Source organism: Octopus bimaculoides, chromosome 5, assembly GCF_046866305.1.
Source record: "Octopus bimaculoides isolate indiv1 chromosome 5, ASM4686630v1, whole genome shotgun sequence".
NCBI lineage: Eukaryota > Metazoa > Mollusca > Cephalopoda > Octopoda > Octopodidae > Octopus > Octopus bimaculoides.
The window spans coordinates 120,668,681-120,682,959 of NC_142932.1; the positions used below are offsets into that span (position 1 = coordinate 120,668,681).

Sequence of the window (14,279 nt, forward strand, 5' to 3'; positions counted from 1 at the left end):
CCCAACTCAATCTGATTTTCATGCTTAATAATTTGCAATTTTTACAATTTTACAATATTGAAATAAACTAGTACTTTCATGCGTTATGCAATCGTCAGGTTTATGTAGTGGCAGTTGTAGAAGGCAGAACATAAATCTTAAGAAAATAAAAGCTAAAATTAAAAAAAAAAGTCCACAACTGTTGGAGAACAAAGTGGATGGTGCTGTCCCAAAAGACAGCCATAACATATCTGGCGTTGCCGCTTCTGTGAGATTACAGATACTGTAGTAGCAAGAAGCTTGCAACCAATAGTGATTTTTTTTTAATCATCTTTTCTCATCCTTGAAATCTACCTCACAGTATTTGGATGACCTCAGTGAAAGAAAAATAACCAAATCATCTGGATTGGCAACTTTGGAAAGCTATCAAAATAGTCATGCTAAAATGGACTTTTAAAATTGATCTCCGCCTCAGCACACATTTCTCATTCTATGAACAAAAGCTATTTTATTAAAAGTAATCTGTGACTGTGATAAATTTATATGATTCCTTTTCTATGTGTCTTTCCTGTCTTTTATCTGAAGTTCTGATTTTCTCCATATTTATTTAAAGTCTTATTTGTAAAAGTCACTTGCCAAGAGTGCTCTACATTCGGCTAGAATTCGAAACCCTGGTTACTTTTGGATCATTTGACTCTACTTCCATGCCCGCAGCCATCAACATATTTTTATTGTTGTTGTTGTTGTTTAAGTCTTATATCCTTTTAAAAAGTTTATTGTTTATTATGCTTCTATAAATAAATTTGGATCTGTATTATTAGATCCTGGTCTTCCAGTCCCTTCTGAAGCCTTTCTGTTCACTGAACAAAACTGCCATTGTATTTTGATTGTTTTCATCTCTAACATTCACTTGTATTATTCTGTGTAATCTTTTCCAGATTTCCAGCTTTTATACATTTTCTGTTTGGTCTACAATAAGAACTAGGCCGACAGTGTGTAGATATTTCTCAACAGTAAACAGTCCTATACAAGACAACTAATATATGTCTATAGATTTGTTTATATTAAGGGCATTACTATACATAAATGCCTCATGCTAAGAGGGACTCTAAAAGTCAGACTATCATAATAAACACATTTTTACCAAATGCAAGGGAATGCAATTCTTGAAGCGAGCCTCCTAAAAAGACTTAACAGTAAATCATGATTTCATAATCAGTACAGTAATATGCACTCTTTACTCATCAGTACATGTATAGTCAAGACACATAAAATTAAACATAAGATTTGATTGGCTGCTGTTAAAATTATGAAAAACATCCTAAATACATCAGAAAAATCCATTGTTTTCATCTCTTCTGTATCTTGTGCTAAAAAACAAAAAACAAAAAGAAAGAACAAATATCATGTGAGTAGGGGGGAGGGAGTGGTTCTTGTTTATGAATGCATTATTGTTTTTGACACAGGGGACAATCTTTCAAAGTATGGCCAGTTATGTTAGAATTAATATTCTATTGAGGAATTTCCATCTACCAACTAATAAGAAAATTTTTTGGAACTGTCTGCAAGAATTCATCCTTTAGACTCTAGTATATTTGGATAGAGAAACAGTAAAGTGTCTTTCTGAGACTTTGTATTTATACATATTTTTACTCTTTTACTTGTTTCAGTCCTTTGACTGTGGCCATGCTGGAGCACTGCCTTTAGTTGAGCAAATCGACCCCAGGACTTATTCTTTGTAAGCCTAGTTCTTATTCTATCAGTCTCTTTTGCCGAACCACTAAGTTATGGGGACGTTAACACACCAGTATCGGTTGTCAAGCGATGTTGGGGGGGGGGGGACAAACACAGACACACAAACACACACACACATATATATACATATATACGATGGGCTTCTTTCAGTTTCCGTCTACCAAATCCACTCACAAGGTTTTGGTCGACCCGAAGCTATAGTAGAAGACACTTGCCCAAGATACCACACAGTGGGACTGAACCTGGAACCATGTGGTTGGTAAGCAAGCTACTTACCACACAGCCACTCCTGCACCTATAGTGAGTGTCCATTTTTGAGAGGATCCATTTTTAAACTGATTTTTAGTGAACTCTCTATAGCTTAGTGTTTTATCGGTATTTTCAAAAGACTAGCTCAGTGAACTAATGCTTCAGAAAGACACAGGGCAGATATGGTTGTTACAATTATGTACAGAGGAAGAATTTAATGTGTTCATAACAGGAAGTGTTTCATTTGTTTATACAGGGTGTAGAAGCTAAGTTTTTGGTGCAACTGTAGTTCCCTTTAACATTTTTATTGAAGACTTTATGATATCTATGGTGTTTAGTAAAATGCTTACTTATGGGAAAATTCTGCTGACATTAAAATGCATATTTAAACTGTAGGAAAGATGATACCATGTAATATTTCCCTTCCTATTTTAACATCTATGAATATTTGTGTTGTATGCAATACATTATATCTTTAAAGCCACTGCATTTGTAATAATGTGCAGCATGATAATAGGGTACCTTATTAGAGAATATGCACTTATTGTTGTCATTAAGTCTTTTATGACTATCAGAATTTGACTGGAATTTATATTAATGTACTGAAATTTCTTGTGGGATTTATAGGGTAATATTTAAATCTAGAATTATATCTAATAAATTAATTATACTTTGATTTGCATTAACTGTAATCTTTAATTCTAATTACATTAATCTGTTGATAACCACCTTTTGTAATAAATTCCATTGCATGGTCAACCAAACTTTATAGAACAGAAGCTGTTCTGCAGCAAATTTAAAATATACATTCTTATTTCTTTACTGCCCACAAGGGGTTACACAAAGAGGGGACAAACAAGGACAGACAAACGGATTAAGTCGATTATATCGACCCCATTGCGTAACTGGTACTTATTTAATCGACCCCGAAAGGATGAAAGGCAAAGTCGAACTTGGCGGAATTTGAACTCAGAAAGAAAAGACAGACGAAATACCGCTAAGCATTTCACCCGGTGTGCTAACGGTTCTGCTAGCTCGCTGTCAATTCACAAACTTCGTCTGTATCATGGGATCCTTGAGTTACATCAAACAATATTTGGCTGACATGCTGAACTCCAAACAAATTATAAAATAGCGAAGACTTCGGATCTTTTTTAAAATGGGGGCCACATTTTTCATTAACGAAACACTTTGAAACTTGGAACACTGGTAGAATGTGTCATATAAAACATCTTTTTCTCTTAGTCTTCTTTAAAAAAAAAAGAAATCCATAAGTTATTCCATGTTAAAGTTGTCGTATTTCTGTAATTTCAACCAATCACTGACGTCCATTCAGCCGATATACATTAAGTGCCGACTACATAAACAAACGATTCTGAAACAATTAACCCTAACCCTAACCCTAACCTTAGGGTTAGGGTTAGGGTTAAAGCAAATTTAAAATGAAAAAAGCAAATAAAACGAAGGTATGGAGATTAAATACGCTTTACATCGCCTAATCAGCCAAAGGAGTGAATGTAAACAACTGAATACTTGTCAGTGATTGGTTGAAATTATCGAAATAAGACAATTTTTTACATGAAATAAATTCGAATACAAAAATATTTTTCTGTTCTATAACACAAAATAGATAAGTATACGAAGTTTGAAAGTCTTTCGGTACCAAAAACACTACGTAAAACATTAATGAAAAATATGGCCCCCGTTTTAAAATAGATCCCAGACTTCCTTGCTTGCATATTAATTAATGCTAGAATCACTAATCGGGACAAAACCAGAGAACTGCTATGTCACACAGCATAAATAAATTAAAAAAAAAGGAAAAAAAAAAAGGCTCATTATCTACATTACTGAACTACAAGATGGTAGGATAGATATCCTATTATTCCAGAACTGAACAGTAGTGACCTGTTTAATGCTACAACCAAATTGATAGAATCTACAATATTAGTCAGCATTTGGGATTGGTAAGGAAATCATGTTTATGATTTTTGAATATAATGTTGATGTTTCATTTGAAGTAACGCTAGTCCATAGTTTGTTATCTCTTTGTAAGGCTGTTAGTTGTTTCCTCCACTTCTAAATAACACAGTATTTGTTGGAGTTAGTTTGCTGCATTGGTATTAATGATATGCTCAGAAGTTTCTGGTAAATATCTTTTATTTTTTGCTTGCTTCAGTCATTAGACTGCAGCCATGCTGGAGCACTGCTTGAAGAATTTTGAGTCAAACAAATTAACCCCAGTACGATTATTTCTTTTTTTAAAAACATGATACTCATTCTATCATTTTGATTTGCTGAACTGCTAAGCTAAGGATGTAAACACACCAACACCTGTTGTCAAATGGTGGTGGTGCACACACACACACACACACACACACACACGCACACGCACACAGGTTTCTTTCAGTTTCGTCCCTTCGGCAAGTGTCTTCTACTATAGCCTCAGTCCGACCAAAGCCTTGTCAGTGGATTTGGTAGACTGAAACTGAAAGAAGTCTGTCGTATATATATATCTCTACATATATGTAAATATTTGTGTTTGGCCTCCCCCCCCCCCCATCACTTGACAACCGATGTTGGTATGTTTATGTGCCCCATTACTTAGCGGTTCGGCAAAAGAGACTGATAGAATAAATACTAAGCTTACAAAGAATAAGTCCTGGGGTCGATTTGTTCGACTAAAAGTGGTGCTCCAGCATGGCCACAGTCAAATGACTGAAACAAAAGAATAAAAGAAAATATATATCATCATCGTTTAACATCCACTTTCCATGCTAGCATGGGTTGGACGATTTGACTGAGGACTGGTGAGCCAGATGGCCACACCAGGCTCCAATCTGATTTGGCAGAATTTCTACAGCTGGATGCCCTTTCTAACACCAGCCACCCCGAGCGTGTAGTAATATATATATATATACACAAGGATACTACATGAGTACCTGCATCACTAAAAATAGAAGTCAAAAATACTTCTGTGCTACAGAATAGTCACAAAATAAATTTCAAGTATGGTAGGAAAAAATTCCACTGAATAATAAAATCGTCTTACCTCTGCTGAGTTAAGCAAAAGTAATTTTGGTTAATTTTGATACCTGGTTTCGAATTTAGCACCAAACAGTGCTTGATTCTCCTCATTCAAAATTTGCCAGCTAATGACTACTAAAATTTTCATACTTTTGGGGGCGAGGGGGTGTTTGAGTAGAAATGATAATTATTATTATTAAGGAGGTGAGCTGGAAGAATTGTCAGAAGCTGGGCAAAATGCTTAGCGGTATTTTGTCTGTCACTATGTTCTGAGTTCAAATTCCAACATGATCGACTTTGCCTTTCATCCTTTCGGGGTCAATAAAATGAGTACCAGTCAGGCACTAGGGTCAATGTAATTGACTAGCCCAATCCTCCAAAATTTCAGGCCTTGTGCCTATAATAAAAAGGATTATTATTATTATTATTATTATTATTGTTTCTGTTCTGATTATCATTCCTTTCATTGCTATTGATGGTTTTGCTTCCATTCTTCTGCTCTTACTTGTTCTAATTACTATTCATTCATTCCTCTGCTCTTTTTTGCATGGGATTATCTCCAACAGGTGTCCTGTCTCAATTTCCTCCACACCTTTACATGCTGATGAAGTTGGCCTTTTCCTTTAAGCTTTTTAACCCTCGGTCAGCTCTCATTGAACAAACCACTGATAGATAGCATTTTCATCATGATACCACATGTCTTGTTTGGCATGCCATTCAGAAACCCTTGTGGGCTACCCACGGACTGCAGTTCACCTGTGACTGGTGTATAGGTTCCATTATTGGCTCATCTGCTGAGTCTGTTGACACATTCGGCGATATTTCTCACCATACTACTTTGTTGGATTATTTTGACAACCAGATGCTGTTCCAAACTGTTGACCGTTATGACGATGGTGCAGGTCAGGTGAATTTCCTACAACACCACAATAAAATTTCTAACATAAGGCTCTTGTGTGCAACATGTCTTCTTCACTTCATAGTGATGTGAGTCTTCATGTGTGAAACAGCGAAATCATTATTAACGTTTAGTTGCTCTTTAACATTTGGTTGTTGATTTATTGGTTTACGTAAACTTTTAAGCTGTCTGTTTTATATTTCCTACACTTGACTGTCAATGATTTTGCTTGTATTATCATGACATTTTTATGTGTAATCTGGTGCAGTAAACTTCTCAAATAACATCTCAGATATTTGAGATACTGTAATGGTGAATTTTAGGTTGTCGAGGTAGTTCTTTTTGAATGCATCTATTGTGTAAATAAAGGTGCAGTGGGGGAGGTTTTACAAGTAAATAAGAAATAGAGATACAATATAATGAATACCACTTTATGAGCTGATAAATCTACAATAGTCTATGTTTATTGGCTGTGTTGTTGGGAGCAAATATTTAAAAATTATAAATAGGCATTTTCAAAACACAAAAAGTAAAAAAAACAATACTAAATTTTTAGATTATGTGTATTATGTAATAAATATGGTTTCATGATATGGTAATTGTACAGTAAGAAGAAAACTACCTTACTGTGCAACTATTTTCAGAAGAACCTTCTGCTTGAGTTTTTCATTATTATGAACACAGTTATTTTGGAAGTTTATTGTATGTTACATTTTTATGTTATTTTTATGATATCTGGACACCGGTTTATTGCTGTTAATTCCGTTAATTTGAATTGTTTCTCTATTATATATTTTAACCCTTTTGTGACCATATTTTTGTTGAGATGTTCTGTGTTTCTTTCAATTAATTTTTAATATAACAAAGAATTTAGTAAAATAACTAAATTATCATTAAGTTAGTGTTAGGAGCATAAATTGTGACTAAGGTTTGGTGGAAGATTTTAATTCAAAACTTATGAAAACAAGACATTTATACTCAGAGCCAGTTTCAGCCGGGTTGGTAACGAAAGGGTTAAGGTAAAAAGTTCACTATTTGTTAGAGGTAAATAAAACAACTATTAGTATCAATATGAAACAGTAAAATTGTTGAATGCAATGTTCTATCTTGGTCATGATCCAATGATTGAAACCAGTTCATGGTGAATGAAATTATGAAGAATCTTAAGTAAATAGTAAGACAGAAGTAAGATACCTGATCAGGACCACTTTGATTTCTGTTTTACTCAGATGAACCCCACAAAGCTATTTGATGTCTTGAAAAGTCAGATTGTAATTTTTGTAATCAAATATTATTAGGAATTGTATAAAAAAGTTGTTAAAATATTTTTGTGTACCATAAAAATATAACCAGTTTATTGCACCCAAGTTTTAACCAGGGCTGTAGAGTCGAAACAAAAAACTTTGACTCCGACTCCTCTACTATTGGCATCTCTGACTCTGACTCCTCTTTATGTAATTAAGTGATTGTGGTCCACATATCTCATAAAACATATGCATACACTTGTACTTTGAGTAGGCCTGTGTGTTATAACTGGTTTATATTAAAGAATAAAGATATTGTGAGTCAGAGTCGGTGTAGTTTTACTGAGTCTGACTCCAGTTACCCCTTAATTGTTTCCGACTCTGACTCCACAACTTTTGACTCCACAACTCTTGACTCCACAGCCCTGGTTTCAACAATGAAATCTTATATGGACCCTCAAAGGTCATATGGAACCTTGTTGAGAATCACTGATGCAAAGAGATTTGTAATGTGGCATTGACAATTGTATAAGGGTCAGTTGAAAGGATAAAGAGGAAGGTTTAACCAAAGAAGTAGTCCTACTGTTATATCGTTGTGGAAAATAACTAGATAGTAGATTAATAGGAGGTTCTAGAAACATTGGAGTCGGTAGTAGTGATGCTGATGATAATGATGATGATAGCATTAATAATTTGATTCACCAGTTTGATTTTCTGCATCTTAGAATGTTGGTTTTCACAGAATCACATGTTGACTTAGATGTTGCAGAATCAAAGGAATTTGTTTCAATACAGAATCGATTAATATTCTCCCAAGAATGTCAGTATGTTAGCATATTTGATTATCAGTTTAACAGTCAGCGTTTATCTACTTTGGTTTCACCATAAAATGCGACAAAAAAGGAAGACGCTCCTATTAAGCTATAATATCGTACAATATGAAGAATTCTCTAATTAGTCACTAATTAAGAGGACAATGTAATTAATGACTAATTTAACAGTGGTAGCAGCTTTTGTTTCTTTTTCTTTTACCCCTATTATTCACCTCTATTAAGCATTTTGCTGTTTCCTTTTCCACACTGAAATATTTTAAAGTTCTTTAGTAAATACAATTCTAACATCGACACAATTGCCTTTGGCAGACCAAATTTTAATGAAAATATAATCTACTGGGCTACAATGTTTTTGTTTTGTTGCTTGTTTTTCCTTGTATTTTGTATTTTTTTCCTTGATATTTTAGTTAATTATCTTAGTGGTGATGTTAATTATTTGTATCAAAAGTTTTCCCCCCAGTGACTAAATGATATTATTTCTGCTTTCCTGAAGCTGATATGTATTTCATGATAAACAAAAATGTTTGTTCAATAAAACAGAATGTTCTTATCTGTCTCTTAATTGATACCAGCAATTGTTTACCACTAACAACCCAATGTCATTGATTTGATACTGTTGGGATTTATGAAAATAACCAGACTGGTGCAATGAAGAATATTTGTGCAAAACTGGGATACAAGTGTTGTCGGGGAAACTAAAGTAAAGAATAAATGAATCTCAGGAAGAAGATTCATTTCCTGCCAAATTAACTAAACCTCCGCTAATCTGGCCAACCACATCCACTGGATTAACCCGTTAGCATTTCGATATTACTCTGTCAAACATAAAGTTCATCTATTTTCATTCATTCATTAATTCATTCACTCATCATGATCATCATCATCATCATCAACATGATCATCATCATCATCATCAACATGATCATCATCATCCAATGCTTATTTTACATGCTGGCATGGGTCAGACAGTTTGACGGAAGCTGGTGAATCAGAAGGCTGTACCAGACTTCAGTTGTCCGTTTTGGCAAGGTTACTATGGTTGGATGCCCTTCCTAATGCCAGATTGGAACCTGGTGCAGCCATCTGGTTCGCCAGTCCTCAGTCAAATCATCCAACCCATGCTAGCATGGTAAGCGGATGTTAAATGATGATGATGATGACTATATATACATACACACATATATACATTATATATACAGTAGAACCTCGCAGTATGAGTGCCCCATTGTACAGGCAATTTGCTGTACGAGCTGAGACTTGTGCGAATTTTTGTTTTGAAGTACAAGTGGAAATCCGCAGTAAGAGCACATAAATCGTCCCATCTTTGAGGTAATTCAGTTAATAAAACCAGTTTACATATTTCTTTTGCATTCGCTTTTTTTTTATAATTATCATTTTACATGTAACTACACCTTTTCTTTACAAAAACTCATGAAAAATTATTTTGGAGTGTTTTTTGTGGGGCTGGAATGGATTAATTATATTTTAATTTCAATGGGGGAAAATTAATATGTAAAACGAGTAAATCATAAGACGAGCTCAGTCATGGAACGAATTAAACTCATACTGCAAGAAATCACTGTATATATACATATGTATGTGTGTGTGTTTATATATTCATACATATATACACATAATATATGTAATCCTTTATCAGCATACCACCAATGATAATGATGATTGCCAAATACCAAATAATTGGAATATTTTCAAGCCTGGAGTAGATGCTGATTCCGTTTTTCTCCTTTTTTTCAGCAGCATCTATGTAGCTACCGTGGCAATGGAATTTTTTATATTCTTAATATTTAAAGAATTTTTTTTTTTTTTCCAGAAGCTAAATTAGTTGCTGAAATGGCCCAATTAATTGGTTAGTTTTACTTTGGGTTTCGAAGTTGATTTAAAATAAGAGATAAGAGCTGCAAAATAACTTGTTGGCTGCAAATGCAACATGGATTCTAGTTGTAGGAAACTTGTTGTCGTTCGACCCTAGGACACTTCCATATGAACAGACCTATTATCAAAAATATTTGTGTAACTCGAAGTAGTAACACTGAGTAATCTCAATCTACCAGTAACATTTCTCCCTTTACGAAAGCAGTCCATCTCATAATCAAGAATATAAAACAATAAAAACACAAATCCTTAGTAGAATGTTAGTGTTATTGTTATTTTTTGCTGATAAATTTTTATTATTTCTCTATTTAAAATTTTGCAAATATTTATTGAATAATACATCCGATATTGGCTCTTTACATTCTGAGTTCAGTTTCCACTGAGGTTGATTTTTATTTTTTGCCCTTTCAGAGTTGATGAAAATAAGTACCTGTTGAGCACGGGGGTGGTGGTCAATGAGGTCAACTTACCCCCTTCCCTGAAATGCTAACCTTGTGTCAAAAGTTGATTTTGTATTTTGTTTGCAAGATTCTTGATGTGAATTTACGGTAAGATATTCAACCAATTGACTAACAATGAAGAAGTGGAACTGAACCTGTGCAGGTGTTATTATTGGCATCATGACACTCTCAAGACACAACAAAATTTGGTTAAGCCTTTTAATAATTTCCAGATAGCAGATTAATTTTGATTGTACATTGGGATTTTTTTATACCTGTCAAACTAAGGCTGTCTCTTTTTTAATTAAAGAGGCAATTAAATAGGCATATTTCATTCGATGTTATTATCCAGATGTCTCTAGTTGTTTCTTGTGATTAATAATCCATATTTCTGATCCTTGAGATTTTCATTGTTTGCATATATATCTTTTTATATACATTATTTGAAAGCATTTATTTTCATCTTGCTTGTTCAACAAATTAACTGTTGTTACATTTGGGAAATCTCCTGTCATCTTCAAATATCACAGCTGTACATGCACACACACACACACACACACACACACACACACACACACACACACACACACTGACACACATGTAAAGAGTACTCACCATGCAATATTAATAATTCTTTCTAAGGCAGCGAGTTGGCAGAATTGTTAGCATGCTAGGTAAAATGCTTAGTACAGTTCTATATTTGGGAGTTGAGGAATTATGTACATTATTTACATTTGACGGATATTTGTCCTCATCTTGTTTGTTGTTAACACAACATTTCAACTGATATACCCTCCAGCCTTCATCAGGTGTCTTGGGGAAATTTCGAACCTAGGTTCTGATTCCTAAGGTATTTTTTGATGTTATTATTATTATTATTATTATTATTGTTCAGTAGTTTTATTTTTATAACGTGCTTTCACTTCACTACCGAGCGCAGCTCTGTGTGCCTTGGGTATGTGCTGTGGTGCTCTTATGGTTACTGTATTGAAAGTGTTTTGCGTAGGATGTGTGCTGTGCCCAGTAGTGCAATTTTCTGTATGTTATATATATTTGTAAGTCCTGGTGTTTTTGTTATGTATTTGTCTGAATATTTTTTTATTATACCTAAGGCACCTACTATAATAGGAATTGTTTCTGTTTTTAGATTCCACATTATTATTATTATTATTATTATCATTATTATTATTATTATTATTATTATTATTATTTAAGTCACTGCCTGGAATCGAACTTGGAATCTTGGGGTTAGTAACCCGCGCTCTTAACTACTACACCATATGCCCGTGGGCAAAATGCTTAGTGTCTTCATTTTGTCCATCTTTATGTTCTGAGTTCAGATGCAACTGAAGTTGGCTTTGCCTTTCATCCTTTCGGGGTTGATAAAATAAGGACCAGTTGATGTAATCGACCTAACCCCTTCTCGAAATTGCAGGCCTTGTGTCTAAATTTGAAACGAATAATAATTGTTTCTACTACAGGCACAAGGTCTGAAGTTCTGAGTGAGGGAGCTAGCTGATTACATCAACCCGCCGGGATCATCTGGTACTTACTTCATTGACCCTGAAAAGGTGAAAGGTAGAGTTGACATTGACAAAAATTGAACTCAGAATGCAAAGCCAGAAGCAATGCCACGAGGCATTTTGTTTGGCATGCTAATGATTCTGCCAAACACAAACACCAACAGGACATGCATGCACACATATAATGGCAGATATTGGTCAACATTTGTTCAAGGTGCTTTTTATAAGATCAAGTTCAGATCTAGTCATAGTGACAATCATAGCCACTAAAATAGATTCTTTTCTGTGGTTTGTCATTTAAGCACAGTGTTTCAATTCCTTGCTGAGGCATTTGCCATCAAGAAGGCATGAGTTAGTATTGGTACAGTTGCATTACAGCTGGTTATATGACAAAAGGATGTTGATGTAATTTCTTCTGTTGTCATAAATCAGATTCTTAATGTTAGCACCGCTGCTGCAGTTAATTTTCATGGAGATCTTTTTAAAGATTTTGTGGTGGCTGTTTTCAGTTGGAAAATACTTCTGTATTCGGCTTACAATGAGCTGTAAAACTAAGTTGTTGGTTACCTACATAACATGAATTTTAATTGTAAGAAACCTGATGTTGCTGTTGTTTAGTCCTTGGACACCTCCACATGAACACTCACTCATTCGCTCCTCCACATGAACACTCACTCATTCGCTCCTCCACATGAACACTCACTCATTCGCTCCTCCACATGAACACTCACTCATTCGCTCCTCCACATGAACACTCACTCATTCGCTCCTCCACATGAACACTCACTCATTCGCTCCTCCACATGAACACTCACTCATTCGCTCCTCCACATGAACACTCACTCACTCAGTTAATTGTGCCCAGGCTATGTCTAAAAAAGACTTTGCCTAGTGAAGTCTCTAAGTCATAATGTGTTGTGATGAGTAATTTTTAAAACTTGATACTCACATTGTTTGAGTAATTCTGATGGTACATTCTACACAGGCAGTATAACATTTCATAGTGGTGTTGTAGAGAAGAGAGCTTTAGTGCTTTGAGACAATCCAAGTAAGCAAGGCTTGACTGGCAGTTGGACAGTTGTAACCGATAGTGCTATTATTCATTAGTTGTGATACAAAGTAAAAGCAAAAACATCTTAGCTGTGCCGAATGATTGTTGAAACATAAGTTGCATCAAATATTGCATCTATATGCAATGCTGCAGCTATAATTTATGTCATTGAAAGCATACAAAGAAAGAGTATTAGGAAAATTGTATTGGCGAAAATGGATGTTGTGTATTATTTACATATTATTTGTAAAATGTACAGAAGTTTTGGTTATGTTATAAGGTTAGCCATCACCTTGTGCTTTCATTTGTGTCTATATTTACATAAGTTAATGAATGGTTATCACGTAAAGTGGGGTCTGATGACTTACACCAAAGACCAAAGGCCAGTTTGTAAAGAAACTACATTCGCACCATATACAATATATATCACTTGGATTTTATTATGTGAAACATAATTGATAATTATACATTCTCCAAATTTAGTTATGTTGAATACTAGCCCATAGCATTTGTTATAGAATAAATATATATATATATATATATATATATATATATATACATACCTCATATATATAGGTTTGGTTAATGAGTTAAGAATAATTAAGATTCAGTGGAATCAGGTACTTAAGTTGAAGGACCAAGTCAGTCCGATATTGCATGTCCCGTTTTGTCTTTTCAGCCATTTTTTCCTTCTCTGAAACTAAACACTAACATTTCAAGTTTTTGATTCAATGTTCTGATTTTGGTAATTTAATGCTTTCTTCAGTCTTCAGTATCTTCTTAAAGCTATGGAATTGCCCCTCCCCAAACTAAGAAATAAAAGAAATTGAAACAAAATATGATAAATACTTATAGTAATTTTTTTTTTTTTACTTTTATCTTGCAGCTGTTACTGGCTGAAAAAAAGAAAATGAGTTTTATGCGGAAGCTAGTTAGCCCTCGGGCAACACCAGAGCTGTCGGCCTCTGTGGCAATCAGCTCGCAGGATAATGCACTTGGTTTGATGCATCTGAGGAAACTATTCGCGGAGTTCCGCCAGCCACAAGGAAATGTTACTCAGAAAGAACAGGAGGATAAACTCTACAACATGTTACCTCTGTTTTGCAAGGTAAGTGAAGTACATTGTGCATATATGGCCTGCAGCTTATGTTGCGGCCTAAATTTTGTTTGTTTTGTAGCTTAATCAGAAGAAGCTGGCCAGTGGTAATAATGTATATTAAGCCTCTCAGAGCATTGGTCTTGAAGCAGCCGATGTTTAGTCTGATCATCTTCAGGTTAATATCAGCAGGAAGAATGTTGAACCTGGCACCTGGTCAAGATCTTTGCTACCAAGTTAATTCCAGTAGAAGTACTCAAGGACTAAATAATGACCTTAAACAAAGTGGTG

General features: G+C 34.6%; 1 protein-coding gene across 1 annotated transcript in view; it reads left to right on the forward strand.

Annotated features, from left to right (window-relative positions):
* Positions 1-14,279, forward strand: part of LOC106877294 (WD repeat and FYVE domain-containing protein 3) — a 293,550-nt gene that overhangs the window by 85,776 nt on the left and 193,495 nt on the right. Inside the window, exon 2 of the mRNA XM_089353030.1 lies at positions 13,779-14,000. Within this exon, the coding sequence (XP_089209156.1) occupies positions 13,803-14,000 (198 nt within the window). The 5' untranslated portion in view covers positions 13,779-13,802. The remainder of the gene's footprint in view (positions 1-13,778; positions 14,001-14,279) is intronic.